This window comes from Thunnus maccoyii, chromosome 22, assembly GCF_910596095.1.
Source record: "Thunnus maccoyii chromosome 22, fThuMac1.1, whole genome shotgun sequence".
NCBI classification, from domain to species: Eukaryota; Metazoa; Chordata; class Actinopteri; order Scombriformes; family Scombridae; genus Thunnus; species Thunnus maccoyii.
This window is the reverse complement of record NC_056554.1, coordinates 444,728-460,756: the sequence shown is the minus strand read 5'-3', so window position 1 is coordinate 460,756 and position 16,029 is coordinate 444,728. Positions and strand designations below refer to the sequence as shown.

The window sequence follows — 16,029 nt, the reverse complement described above, 5'->3', positions numbered from 1 at the left end:
TACACACAATGCTTTTTGGTAAGAAACACTGAATGTAAACAGAACTTGTCTTTGTTTACAAGAAAAGTGGTATTCAAAGTACAGCAAAATGTTGGAAAAATTACACAAATATAGCAATTAATTTAGCTAACTAATATCATAAACATTGTTTACTGGCCCAGACCTAATAATCAAACATTGAAGCTTTTGCCCAGATACTGTTTTTGCTAATTAATTTCACTGTTCAATGCTGATGAAGAGGTGTAACCATAATCAACTCACATGACAGCGGCAAATACCCGTGCACATTTATGTGGGTGGCAGCCACTGTCTCTGTCCTTGCTGCTGACACTGCAGCACAGCTGCCATCATCTTTACTTTGGAAACAATGGAGTTGGTGGTGGTAACCTCTCACTGTCTAAAAGTAGAGTCTATAGCCGTGCTAGCATCTCTGTGAGGTGGTACTTCGATGCAACGCCCCTTTGAGAAAATTGCTATCAACGTGCTAATATGGCTGAACTTGCTAATTAACACTGCTGATGGGAATGTCATTAGTTTTGCAGGTATTTCATAATAAACCAAATTATTGGATGAAGTGAAATTTTGACCTGATGATGGAATGAGATGAAAAATCAAGGGATCAAGTCATCATTCAGTGGGGAACAAATTTCATGGCAACCCACCGACCAACATTGCCATAACTAGAGCCCTGCCGCTAGCATTTTAACATATACTCTTGTTGGGCCTCAACCATGTGGTCAGACAAAGGCAGGCCTATTTGTAAACTCTGAAGCCTGACCACAAGACTGCCTTTATCCTTTAATCCCTGAAACAAAGGAAGAGTGCCTAAAGGCTACTCACACAGACTACACCTCCAAAACTGCCCTGCAGTTCACACCTTGATGCAAGATTTGGGAGAGCCCCACACTCTCATCGGTAGAGACGTCCCAACACCACAGGGAATGCCGATGATGCAGCCATGACGTCACCTCAGCTATAAGTACCAGCTGCACAAAAACACCTATTGCCTTTCTATTGTAACCGTGCTGCAGGATGCTTAGCTTTCCCTGTGAGCCAGTTTACTAAAGGAGGTAACCACCGTGCACGTGTATTTCCCCTCGCCAAGTGTGAAGATCTTCACCACGCTAAGCTAAGTTGTGTTGACCCACTCAGGACTGCTGCGTATTGTGCCACTGCGAGCAAGACAATGGGTTGCTTTGTAGGTCAACAGTCCAGACAACGTGCGTTACAGACTACCGTCCATACATATGCTCTCTGTGTGACAAAGCAACTACTGCTCTCTACTCATGGTCGCAGGACTCCGCCGTGAGCTGGCGCTTCTCTTTTTTTTTCTCTCCTCTCTTGTTACTAACCCTGTTTACATGCACACACACACAGTAACACTCGCACCCCTTTGCACATCTGGTGGCCAGATAATGTGGGACACAGCGGCGATCTGCCCCTCGCCATCTTACCACCAGACACGTGTTTGGTTATTGGTCCTGGTTTTCGGGTGGTGCCCTGTTATCATTAATTTGTATTAATAACTTTATTGATTTTAATAATTACCTTTGATAATTATTAATTATTGTTATAAACAAAATGCTCCTCTCAGCACTGACACTCTTATGACATATATTATTTCTGGGTACAACAGCATTTGTAGCTTTTCTAAATCTAAAATTAGTAATTGAAACAATGCACAGCGCTACATTCTAACCATCAAAGTAATGTGCCAGACAATTCAGAAAATCCAAATTGTATTGTGTTGGTTTGGGTATACCAGCGGAGATGTTGAGGTGTTGAATAGTTTGTGGTAAGTGTTGACTCCTGACTTGATGACTCTGACTAGATGCTGACAGTCCAACCACTTCAACCCTGTTTCCTAGAAATTATGTCCATACAGAGACAGGGTTGGCCACGTATAACTGAGCCATCTCCATGACAACTGATTAAACTCCATAATTTTTTTTACTTTATTGGAATGTGCTGGTTTCTGGGCTTATACCAAATGCTTTAAGTTTTGTTTGGCTGTGTTTTGTGGTGTACAACTGGATGTTGCAGTAGTTTCAGAGTCTACACAGGCAGCAGAAACTGTCAGTAGGCAACAACACAGTTATATAGGCTGACAGCTTGACAGCTTTGGGAGCTGTTGACAACAATATGAAAGCATTCAGTGGTGTCCACATTAGACACTGACAATATACCACCATGATTAAAAAGTGCATGACCTTTTACCTCTGCTGTTTTACTTAGTAGTTGTATGTTTTGATAGTATGTGAAGAGCATTTACAGGTAGTGGCTTAGCAACAGGTAAGCTTAACCAACAATGTGCCTGCTCTGTGGTCAAAGGTGGGTCTTTATCTTGATTTTACAATAACTGCTGTAATGGTATGCAGAAATAATGTATAATAAATCATGTGGAATCCACATGGCGCACCTCACTTATTCACTGCTTGAAGGTCAAAGGTTTACAGAAGAGATGTTATAAGATGAGGTGTAACAGGGTGGGGGCTATTTTTTTATCTTATCAGACACTAAAGCCTGGCAAAACTCCTCAAGCCTCAGAGTTTACGTACATGTTCCAGTCATAAACAGCGCAAATAATCAGAACAACAGCTACTTATTTTCTTTGACTTGTACAGTAACATAGCTATTTTTAAATGGACTACCTTGACAAAAACACTATTACAAGGTCAACAAAATGCATAGGAGGTATTCATACACACAATAATTACCAAGTCACAAACATTAAAGTTTGTTTGGAGATTCTTACAAAATCAGTATATACAAATAGTAATTTACAGTTTAACATGTAAATAATTGGGCAGTAAATAAAAATATAATTTGTAATTATTTATTGTTATGAAATTCTCATACAGTTTCTGTGTTGTAGTTACAACACAGATTATAATCAAATTTAAGTTATTCATTTGGATTTTACAATGAGTGAGGTAATCCAACAGAAGTAATCTTCAAATTCCTCCCCAAATAACCTAACCCACCTACACATTTTTTGACTAGCCACAAACTTTTTTTATTATTATTATATCTTAAGGATTTATGACCCTAATGTTGTTTTTTTATGCTACAAGTTATGTAATTTGGTGAAAAATATTAAATACCAATATATGTAATTTATTTAGTTTATTTGCAATCGAATTTTCAGATTGACAAAATAGTCTCACCACAAGGTCCATTCAGTAGATGTTCTGTAGCTTTTAATCATATCACACAGTCTTCATTAGCAGATAGAATTTGCACAGTTGGTATGGAAGTGAAGATTCAAATGCTCATTCTTGACCTTGGAAATAGCACTTGACAAAACAACTGCTGTTAAGTCCAGCATGTGTAATATGTTTATAATCACAGAGTGTTAACTCCTTTTTATGTAATTTAAAATGAACACAATGCAGTGTTCTCAGTTATAAAATGACCTGGATATTTTACAGGTAAAAAATATTTTCATAGAAAACATAGGATGAATTTATGAAATATGATACATGATTGTAGATTAAACTACCCAAAAGTATATAAAGTGGTTACACTGAATAAGCTGGACCTGGACAGCTTATATTACTACGCTGCTTACAGGTTAATATATTACAATTAATAATCGAATATACTAAACTATATGGCAAAAAGTAAGATGACACATCTGTCCAAACACTACAAATCTTGGACTGTTTTTCCTCGTTTGGTCTAGGCCCCTCAGTTTCACTGATGCTCCAGCACAAAATGATATTATGGACAGTAGTGTGCTTCCAACTTTGTGACAACAGTTTGAGTAAAGTCTTTTCATGTAATGCTTTATTTTATGTTTCCATAACTAATAAAATATCAGTGTGAAAGGGGCCACTTTGCTTAATGAATATTTTTACTTTTAAATACATTCTCTTGACAATACTTCTGTAACATTACTTGAATAAAACAAATGCAACTCTTTTACATAATGTAGTATTTTTACATTGTAGTATTGATACTTGAATAAAGGGTCTGAATATTTTTCCACCACTTCCTTTCACTGTATCATTTTTAATAACATAAGTAATGGAACATATTGATAAAGAGAATGTTATGAAAATGAAAAAAAAAATTAAAATTGTCCATCATCAGACCAAAGAACAGCAGAACAACTGGATACTGTGATATCTGTGAAGATGGCCATTGGTTTCTGTTTCCCAGGAAGCCAAAAGACACATCTCTGCTGTGAGATTGCATAATCAGCGATAGTGCTTCAAAGTTGCACAAGACAAATGTTGTAAAGCAGTAAGAAAACAATTGCACTTGTACACTCCACACGACATCTCAGGCTCTTACAATTAGTGTAAACAGAGTGAGTGTCATGGTAACGGTGCTCCACCTCAAGCGAACTTTCATCCTCCAAGAACACGTCTTTGTCACACTACACTACAGAGGAAACTCTGACCATTAAGTGAAGATTTCACAATGTGTTGTTGACAGTTGCCACAAAAACAATGAGACAATATTCAGGGCAATGCATGATTATTATACTTTTCTATTTTTCATATTATAATGACTATAAATGTTTTAGTTTTTACATTTTTTTAACATGTCACTTCATGTTGCTATTCACAAATCTGTTTCACTATTTCTCTTATGTTGGTATAATAGAAGTTTCTTGCTTAAATGGGAATATTTGGTATGTAGTAATAATAAACAAAATGTAGGATCTGTTTAAAATGAGATATAATGAGAAACTAATCATGTATTTTGTTGTCATTGTGGCACCAACACACTGTAGTTTTGGTATTAGTACAGAAACTCAGGTTTTGTATCAGCACTTGTATCACAAAATTTCAAATGACACCCAGACTTACTCTATAGTCTAAAAATCCTCACTAAAGAATTCAGACAACAAACCAAAATGGCAAACACAGCAAAATCGGTCTATATGTTTTAGTAGTGAATAATGATTTTGGATCAATAATGTTTGCCTGTCTTAACGCAGACTTGTGGTCCTCTATAGGAGTGTATCTTTTGAATTTTTTATGATTTCAGTGCAAATATGATACCCAAAATTGATGCTAAAACTATTTTCTGCAAACCCCTTTTTCTTTAATGAACAAAATAAGCCAAAGTTGTAAAATACCTACATACAAGAAAACTGTTCCTAATAAAATACATTTGTAAATTGAGTCTCTTAAAAAATATTTTAAATTGATTGTTGCAAAAGAATGCAAACTAATTCTCAATGATCCTACAAAGGCTGTAGTCTCCCAATGCCCCCAATTTTGCACTTAGTACGGTTTGACAATTTTCAGTACTGGTAGTAAAACAAAACTTTTTTTAGTACCTTTGTTTGACAAATATAAACATTTATTTGTGCAAAACTCAGAGCTGTAATGATTAGTTGATTAGTGGATTAATAATTCAACATAAAATTGATCTGCAACTATTTTGATCGTTCTGGTAATTTTTTAAACAAAAATGCCAAAAAGAATCACTGGTTGTAGCTTTTAAGTGTGAATATTTGCTGGTTTTCTAGGTCTCTCTGTCTCTCCTGAAATTTCAATGGGCATTTTTTTCTGATACTTAATAGACAAGCAATTACTTCACTAAGAAAATAAGCCAGACTTCTCAATGCCAATATTCTCAATGCTATGTTAATATTGTCTTAACAGAAGCAGAGAACCCAAGAAAAAATAGTCTAAATTTGATTTAGATTTAGATATTTTTATTTAAAACATTTTGATTTAAGTAAGGAACTTTCTGATAAAAAATACATAGACGTGCCTATGAACCTGACCAAACATTTGATATCAACTTTCAATACTTGACATGTTACTAGGGACAGATTCTGGTGGGTAATTAAAATGCAGCGGTGCTCTCCTAACCTCTAAGACAAACAATGACCTTTGTGACTCAACTCTAGAATCTATATTAAATTAAACATTTTATTACAGAACAGAGACATAACTAAAGAATATACACAAACCATTGTACGTGTGTTTTTTTAATTTTAAACTCAATCTATCTCTGCATCAACAGTTTCAGTGGCACCATGAAAGGGTTAAGTGGGGGGAGTCCCATCACATCTGTGTCCCCTGTTCGGCTGGATGTGTTTTTGCTTTCTTGTGATTGGCTCTCAGCTTCATCTGGCTGCATTTTCCTCCATTCACTGTCTGTGACATCGCTGCTGTCAGCAGTGTCCAGCTGACTGTTGGTTCTGCTGCTGTCATGCTTTGGCTTTGGGTTGCTGCCTCGCACACTTGGTGTCTCCGTCTGATCAGAGAGTCTGTCCTGTGACCCTGCTGTGTGAGGCTCATCAGTTCCTTGTTTCTGTGTCTTTAAGACTTTAAACATTTCTCTTGCTACTGGGGAATCCGCAGAAGCAGAAAGACATTGGTACACCTGAAACATGAAAAAGAGGAGGGCTGTCAGGTTAATACACAGCTAGTGCAAAAAAATGAACACACCTTTTGTACCAATACAGTGAAGTTTAGTACATGCCAGATCTATTCTGTACTGGTACATACTGCTTCCAGGAAATGCTAGAACCAACTCACCTTGCACTGTGATGATACTTGCTGCAAGCCCCCTCTACTGCCACACTGCTACTTACAAGGCAAAGAATCCAAGATACTTGTAAGGGGCTTCAGGGCTTGCCAGATTGGTTACTTTACAAGTGTCAGACAGCACAGATGTGACGCCTAAAACCCATGTTGTGCATTTATTTAATGGGTGAATCAATCTGAACCTCAGTGCTCACTAGCCTGTAGATACCATTGCATAGATGTCATATATAATAATATATCAGTCAGAGGATGGGATCACAACCTGTCAACACCCCGACCACTGACCAATCAGATCACTGGAAACAAAGAGTACAAGATCCCGTTATGGGCATAAGTCCTGAGTTTACAATAAAATGACAAGTAAAAAATAGCAATATATATTTTTAAAAGTCAGTGGAAACATTTTATTGTTCCCGGCTTTCTGTTTCCACTCTGGTTTTAAAACAGAGAGATCAATTACAACACTAAACACATGATGATGATTTTAGCTGCATTTTAATTGTGCAAAGTTGATTCTATCCCTGGAGTGATAGCTGACAGTGAGGATGATTTTACATTCTGATTCCATCACTGCAGCTCAGAGTGACATGAGACAACTGTGTGATGATAACTGGAAATAAAAACAAAAGCTTGTCTTTTATTAGAAAAATAATCCACACTGTTAATTGGCTCCCATGATTATAAATGCAACATTTGGGTCAGATGGACCTCATCAGTCATTTAATACTTTTCCACTCTTTGCTTCAGTAGCAGAAACAGTCTGGCATTAGTTTCTTTTTTTTTTGTGGTATATTCAGAATGGTTTCTTCATCATCCAACTAAATAGCAAAAAATACTCCCTCTATACTTACGTCATATATAATAATTCCAGTGTTTCCCCTAGAATTTTTTTCAGGCCCGGTGGTTCGCACCGAAAAAACCCTAAAGAGACGAGGTGTCAAGAGGTTGACTCACATTTCAGAATAGTGCCGCACAGAGGCTCCCAAGGGCAAATGATTATTGATTTCCGAATTAATGGATATTTGTCGTTATTTTTGGCATTAAAGAAAAGACTCTTTTGGCCCAGTGGGGCCTGTACAATTATAGGGGAAACACTGAACACATTATATATATATATATATACACACATATATATATATATATATGTGTGTGTGTGTGTGTGTGTGTGTGTGTGTGTGTACATACATACATACTCTGGGTGACGGTATAGAAAGTTCACAATATACTTCATGTTGGTCTCGCAAAGTATTTAGTATTTAGTACTTAAATCAAAACTTGCTTGTAAAATGCTTGCAACCACTGCATGTTTGAAGATGAACTGCAAGATAACTCTAGCATGTGTACACTGCCCTCACAGTTGAAAAAAAAAACTTTATTATGACCAAATACAGTATGAAACATCCAGAGCACAACTCTCAAGTTGAAAGTGTTTCAAATTACGAGTAATGTGCAACTGCAGCTACCGCAAGCCCACAATAGTCAATTTTGGAGCTCTGAATGAGCTACCCAATGAAACTAAAATTCTCCATCCAATCTAAACAGAAAGTATTTTTGTGTGTCTGTTGATTTCTTTGGAGGGTCCATATTCAGCACATTTCCAGGTCTATATATTCTGTAGGGTTGTAGTCAACCAAAGAAAATCTTGGTCGACTGAAATCGTACATAATCTTCGACTACTCGATTAGTTGCGTGGGGGGGGGGGCTTGTTACGGGACAGTGACACACTCTAGCCTGTACTGTACATTTACTGCCAGACTGACAACTTACTGCTAACCTTTTCCTCTGTCACTTTTCTGCCACTCGCTCTTTCCCACCTGCTACGTACACATATTACACAATGCTGTATTCCTTAACGGAGCTACGCTACCAATAGTTTCCCAGGCAATGACACAGAGGTTGACTTGCGCATTGGGACAGCGCTGCACAGAGGCTCCCAAACATTGTTGATTTCTGAATGAATGGTTATTTGGCATTATTTTTGGCATTAAATATAGATTTTTTGGCTTGACGGGGGTTCTCGTTGTTATAATTAAAGAAGAAACACTCATTCAGTAATTGTTCAGTACGTTCAGTAAACGTTGAGTACAGTTACACCTAGCAGTCTCCATTAGGTTGGGCGAGTTCAAAGTTGTGAAAACAACGGGGGTGTGCACCCCCGTTTTCACAGGTAATTTGTTAGTCTGTCCCTCCCGCCGCAGCAAATGTATTAATCCTGGAAGGCTATTGATGTAGCACTTTTCTCGTATGACAGTAACACAGCGATTATTCGACCAATAAGAATTTGGTTGGATGAGAGCATATCGAACAACTAATTAACCAGTTGACCAGGAGACTACAGCCCTAATATTCTTTGGCTCTACCGGCATATCTTTGCATGATTTACAGTTCAAAAAACTCCTTACTTATCTTATACTGGCCCTTTACGCAGCCTCTCAGTTAAGGCTTCTCGATTATGGCAAAAATCATAATCACGATTATTTTGGTCAATATTGAGATCACGATTATTTAACATGATTACTCATTGACTTTGGAAACATCATACATTTAGTGAACTTTAAAAAAAACAGCGGTTTTCCTTGAACTTTAAATATAAATCAACTGCAAAACAAATAAAAAATAAATGCATCGGTAGGATGTATCTTCCACCTGATGGCCCATATGTCCGTTAACGTTCCAGATTTCAGCCATACAGAACAACTATTGGACATATGTTGAAATAGCCATATAATAGAATATATTTAAACAGCAATAAAACACAAAAACACAAACGCTATGATCCAACAAATGTATTTTAGTCAGCAGAATGAACTCTAATATTGTCTAATATTATAATTCATTATTAGACCAATTTAATATGCTATTAATGAGTTTATTTATTTAGCAATCGGCATATTTCCCACCAGACATTTTGGCCGTTGATATTTTCATCTGCCAGACAACTACATGTGATACCGGCAAAAAGCTGGCTAATGTAAACCCTGCTGCAGACAAAAAAACGTGCGGCTCTGAGCGGCTGAATGAAAGGATTACATGGAGCGAGACATCCTTTAATGTTTTAATGTGGCCCCTATCAACTTTCAAACTCGGCTTTAGGTCAATTACTTCTGAACTTAAACCCACTGATTTAAAAACATACCAACTCAGCAACAGAAATTTCTGAGATGCATACTGTTAATTGGCTGCTCAATGGTCAATATTTAGGGCTAATGGAAGCAGTGGAGCTAATGCAGAAAATAAAGAGTATGCAGAAGACTATAATGTCTGTACTCTGTAAATATTTGTGACAGCCAGTGATAAACAGGCAAGCCTGTTGCAGCATCTGTACCTGGATCAGGTGGTTGTGCAGTTTGTTGCAGTCTAGCAAGGGGAGCTCTTCTGGGAGAGACATCAATAGATCCAACACTATGGCACTCTCTGAGGGACACAAGACAATACAGTTATGTGAAAACAGTCACAGGCCTCTGTGAACATCAACAACTGCAGAAACATGGGCAGTCCTAAATCCTAAATCAATATTCCATGTTTAGGTGAACTCACTGATGTGATGCTGTATGTTGAACGCAACTTGTTCAGATACTTTGTGTGCCATAAAGTTCACATTAAAGTACACTTTAAAGACTGAAACTAAATGAATGAATCCCTGACTCACCCATGGGGGTGAGATGACACTCGTCATTCGGCTTGTGGATGACACTCAGGTAGCGATAGATCCTCTCGAAGTCCACTACACACCCTACGCCAAATGTCCTGGGACTGTCCTTTGTGGCGTATTTGCTGGTGCGACCAAACCTGGCATGAACTGCTGCGGCAGGAGCGGAGAGTGTTGTGGGCTTGGGGCAGGTGGAGGAGCAGTTGGAGGTGGCTGAACTGGTGGAGGTGGCAGAGGATGGAGTAGTAGTCGGGGCCAAGGAGGAGAGGGGCATGTGAGGACTGGATGGACTGGTGGTGGGATTTTTCTCTGAGATTTGCTGGTTAGTCTGGCTTACAGAGCTGCCATCGCTCAGAGACTTGACCGCTGCTGCAGAGCTACAACTGGCTGTGACAGCAGCAGCTGCTTGGTCTGTGGTCTGTGCAGCAGGCCGCAGCAGGGATGGAGGAGGACGCTGGCAGGAGGGAGCAGCAGACTGAGAGGTAGCAGCAGGTGAGCTTCCAGCTGCAGCAGAAAGCTGTTGGTGGAGTGAAGGGGTTTTGCTATTGGTCACTCTGACCACTTGGGATGGTGCTGGGAGTCTTCTGGCTGGGCCAATGGTTGGTGCTGGAGTCTTGAGTACCAGGTGTTGACGGGCTGTGTTGGTGGCAGGACACAAACCTGAGGTGGACAAAAATCTCACATAGTTAAAGCTGTTAAGCTTACTTGGAGTATCTTGGAGATTCTTCTTGAGCCTGGGACCACGTATCTGTATCAAAATATTCTAAGATAATGATCCTTCAATGCATACCCAGAGCTAAGCAAGAAGAATTTATCACATACATACATACATACATACATACATACATACAGACAGACAGAGAGAGATTCCTTGCTTTATACAGAGAGATTCCTATTTCCTCGAATGATGTATGTAAAGAATTTTGCTGGATATTAATTTTTTGAACATTTAAAGAGGAAAACTGCTGGTCTGGACTTTTACATATTAGTGACTTGGTTTCTTATTCAGACATGAGACCAACCTGTTAAATTTTCATCACATTTATAACTTAACCTGTAAGATAAGGTGTAGCCATTGTCATGGGTTCTTCTTTTGTTTCCACTATTTCCAAACATAAATTTGTGCACTGCCCAGGAGGTCTCAAATCCAAGTTCCAGCTCTTTTAAAGGGAAAGAAATGCAACAGCCTGTTTGTAACAAGGCAAGCAATGCAGGGCGTGTGTTTAAAAACACGCTGCGAGGAATGTGTTTCTGATAAGAATATCTGACATGTATATTCTGCTGCTTTATAAAGCACTTGCATGCATGTTACTGGTTTGACTACATTTTCCAGTAATGTTCGGATTTTGTAGGTATTTTCAAGATCATGTAACATTTCCAGCAGTATTCTATTTTTTGCAACCAAACACTGCACTGCTATATTTTATTTTCTCTTTATGAAAAACCATCTCATAAATGCATCCTGCAGTCTGTTCTCTAACAGATTCCTCCTCATTCCTTCCTGTCCTCTGATTCAGGAGCAAATTGAGCAGCCAAATGATTTCAGTGAGGAGCAGAAATAGGAGACCCGCATCTCTGCAGAGCTGGTCTACCATAATCACTAATGTACACTGAAGCAAAGAATAAAACATGCAAAACAAAGATAAAGAAACAAGTTTTATTGAGTGTTTTAAGAGTAGCTGTGGTCAGGCAGGAGGCTTCATTATATCAGCTGGAAATGACACAGACTCCTGACGTCTGATATTTACTGTCAACCACATTTCAGCAAATTTGATAACGCTCAGATCATTTGGAGGTCCATACCTTTGGCTGGTAAACGAGGCATTGGTCTCAAAGGGACAGTGCGATCAGCAGGCCTGTCTTCCTGTGTGGGTGGTCTATGGACCTGGGGAGGGTCACAGTTCCTGAGGGTGCGAGGCTCTGTAGACGACACTATCAACATCTGAAAATCAGGGAGAGGAACATGATGGGAGGAGAGAGACGAAAGATTCAAAGTTGTGCCGATGATTCCACAACTGATAACATAGATACAGGTTTGCCTGCAGGTATTTTTTAAATGCATTTTCTTCTCTGCAGAACAAAATGAGGCAAAGATGCATCTTAGTGCTTACAAATGTTTCCTTTGAGACAAAAACTTTGTGTTACTTCAATAATGTGCAGAAACAAAAATGTAAAATAAGAACAACGGATTGGTCAGATTTACCCCACCTGAGAGAAAGCAGTGGAAATGGGTTCTTCAAGTGTTCCAGCCACAGCAGAAGCCATGTGTGTCCACAACTCAATGGGCTTTCTGACCTTCTTCTCCTCCCACCTCTTCTTCTTCAAGTTGAAGCTGGCACATGAGATCACTTTGTTCTTCAGAGATTCCACCACAGAGTGGATCTAAGGGAAGGAAGATATGTGTCATTATAGTCCACACAACATCTTTAAAAAACATAGATCTACCCAAAGCACACAAGATTGTATAATTAAATGTAGTTTGTAGTCCCTTTATGCTACTAACAAAAACAGAAATTACATAAATGAATGAATAAATAATAAGTCATAAAAATAAAACATTTTTTTATATTGGAGTACAGAAGATGAACTGAGGAGTGTGTCAGCCTGAGGAAAGAAGCCGCTCTGTGGTCTGGTGGTTCGACAGCAGATACTTCTGTATCTCTTGCCAGACAGCAGCAGAGTGAACAGGCTGTGGCTGGGGTGGGTACTGTCTTTTAGTATCCTTTGGGCTCTGTGCAGGCTCCTCCTTTATCACTGATGCTCAGTAGAAGGGTATTGATGATGTTCTCAGCGGTTTTAATCACCCTCTGCAGAGCCTTCCTGTCTTGGGCCATGCACATCTCATGTTAATTTGTGATGTTTCCAGCCAGAATGTTTTCTATTGCTCCTCTGTAAAAGTTAACAAGAACTTGGGACAGGAATTTTGCCTTCTTAAGTGTCCTTAAGAAATACAGTTGTTTCTGAGCTTTTTTTTATTAGGTTGGAGATAGGTGATATCCATGACAGGTTCTCTGTGATGTTTCAAAGAACTTAAAACTGTTCACCTGCTCCACCTCAGCGCCACTGATGTAGACAGGGCTGTGTGTCTTTGTATTCTTTTTTCTAAAAATCACCAATCAGCTCCTTGGTTTTGTTGACATTGAGCAGTAGGTTGTTCTCTGTGCACCGTTCTGCAAGATTGTTGATTTCCTCCCAATATGAACTCTCATCGTTGTTTGAAATCTGGCCGATGATGGTTATGTCATCTGCAAACTTCACAACAGAGTTCTCTCCATGTCGGGGGTTGCAGTAATGGGTGTACAGCGAGATTAGGAGGGGGCTGAGCACACAACCCTGGGGGGCTCCAGTGTTGAGCACTAGGGTGGAGGAGGTGTGACCACCAATCCCAACTGTCTGTTGGTCTGTTTGTGAGGAAGTCCAATATCCAGATACAGAGTGCAGTTTCATGGGGGAGATTGTATTAAATGCTGAGCTGAAATCAACAAACAGCATTCTGATGTAGGTGCAGTTATTTTCAAGGTGTGTGAAGAATGAGTGGAGGACAGTGGAGATGGCATCCTCTTGCCAAATTAATAAGTTGATTGATATAGAATTAACAAATTTAATCCTTTAATTCTGGTGACTTAGAATGGCCATTTTTGATAATTTGCAGGTTATACAATGATTGTCATTTAAAATAAATTGGGGACATAACATTCGCCCATGCCGCTGCAGTGTGAACTAATCACTTCCCCACAACCATGCCTTCAGTAAGAGGTCAGGGTCACTTCAAGCACAGGTTCACAGTTTTTCCAAGTGTGTCTTAAAACAACAGTCAGGTGCTCATATGAACAGTGAAGAAAGAGGTTTTCCTCTCTGTAATCCTTCCACCTGTTCATACTGGCTATTAAAAGATCCCCTTCAAATGCGCTTGCAGTGTAAGTGATGGGGCCAAAATCCTGTGTGTCCACACAGTCATTTTGTAGAAAAATGCATGTAAAAGTTCTGATCTGGAGCTTATATGAGGCTTCAGCAGTCTGAGTTAGTCATATCAAGTGGACATCTGCCACATGTACAGTCTTTTTAGCATTAAATCCCCCCTTTTGTGTTTCCTCGGTCAGTGTTGCCCTGTTGAGCTGCAGTGCAAGTATAGTAAGAAATTGAGGGACTTTGGCACTAAAAAGACTAGATATCTACTTAATTTGACTCTTTTGGACGGCTTAAGCTTCATATTAGCTTCAAATAGACTTTTACATACATTTCTGCACAGAAGGAGAACTGTGGATCTTCTTAAGGTCAGTGTGAAAATGAGAAATAATTATGGAAAGAAATACCTATTTCAGTGTTCACTGGGGCACCTGACTATTGTTTTAAAATTGTAAACCTATCCTTAATTGCGGTTCGTTTGTTTGGTTAGAATAAACAGTAATTGAACTGGAATGCTTATGTAGCGAGGTGGAACCGGGGTGTATCCTTGAGAACAGTGTTAGCAACGTTACCTCTGTAATGGAGCGAGTACGGACGGATGTTCTCAGCACATCGTAGTCGATGTCACTCAGAATCCCGGCGGTACTGCTTAGTCTTTTCAGGGCATTCAGGAGCCTTCTCTGCTCCGCTCGCTGCCATTTACAGGCCAGTTTACCTGAACGCTGCGGTAACAGCTCAGGTTTCAGGTCGCGTTCTGGTTTAGTTCGCGTGCGAGGAGGCGGCTTCATGTCCACTCACGGTGCCTACACAAACCAAGCTAACCAAACAACAACCAGCCCAGGCTGAATGCTTCACGAAGCTAACGCTAGCTAATGTTAGCTAGGAGTCTGAGTGGATACAAAACTGATCTACACTTTAATCTGGCTTTACAACATTCACCTTCCAAACATAGGCTACTATCAAGTGTCCACTGTGTTCCGCTACAAAAACAATACTGCTACTTCCGCTGTGGTATTTTCAGAATAAAAGCACCAGCTTTGTAAATGGCAACGCTAAAACTCCGCGCTTTATTTGGCTTAGTTGATCTGACCTCTGCTCAGGATGAAGATGGGCAATTAGGCCCAAAACTATGTTGTAACTAAGTTGCGGGACAGTAAAAGAACCTTTTTGTGTAAATGGCATAACAACAAGTAAAATTAAAAACATTTAAAGTACGCTGCGATTCAATTTGATTTTTTTTTTAAATTCACAATTTAAGAGAATATTGAGATTGAATTTCCATTAAAGGACCAGTGTGTATGATTTAGTGGCATCTAGCAGTGAGGTTGCAGATTGCAACCAACTGAAGACACCTGCTGGCCACAGCGCACCACAGGCCAGAGATACATGTTGCAGAGGTCCACAGTTTTTATTTTTTTCCTCAGGAAATTCTCTGCAGTGATGTATTTTCAAAAGCTTCAGGTTTCTGTCTGAATTTAAACAAATATGAGTTATTTGCCTTAAAAAGCTGTGATGTAACCTCTATTAATGATATAACTGTCAAGGTAAAGGTAAACTGTTTAGATGTCTCCGACACTGTATCCAATTCTCTTTATACATCCATGCCATAGATGTATTATAAGAGCTGGATAGAGCTCCGCTGCTCAGCCTTACAGCCAATTTTCCCAGTGGCCACTCCTGGTATTGTAGCGAAAAATCCCCATGCAGCCCAAAAAGCATTTTCCCCATAGACCACCATTATAAAAGAGATGTCTGTAAAACTGTTGACAGGACACCTCGAACTGCAAACAAGGTCAATTATGACTATTATGAACTTCTGATCCCTGGAGCTTTAATATTTGTAAAACCTTCCTCGAGCTGAGAAAAGTAATTTAAAAATCTGTGACGTTATCACAATTTAAAGTCTACTTGCCAAGTGGGAACTCACAGGCGGGGCCAGTGGGGGAAACAATACTG

General features: G+C 39.2%; 1 protein-coding gene across 1 annotated transcript; it reads right to left on the bottom strand.

Moving 5' to 3' along the window:
* Window positions 1–5,385: 5,385 nt before the first annotated feature.
* snapc2 (small nuclear RNA activating complex, polypeptide 2) lies at window positions 5,386–15,081 on the bottom strand. The gene is made up of 6 exons (XM_042402079.1): window positions 14,646–15,081; window positions 12,376–12,549; window positions 11,971–12,109; window positions 10,168–10,827; window positions 9,844–9,932; window positions 5,386–6,354 (listed from the first exon to the last, which is right to left on the bottom strand). Exons 1-6 carry the CDS (start codon window positions 14,859–14,861, stop codon window positions 5,974–5,976), a joined length of 1,659 nt encoding a protein of 552 aa, XP_042258013.1. The 5' UTR covers window positions 14,862–15,081; the 3' UTR covers window positions 5,386–5,973.
* Between the last annotated feature and the right edge of the window lie 948 nt (window positions 15,082–16,029).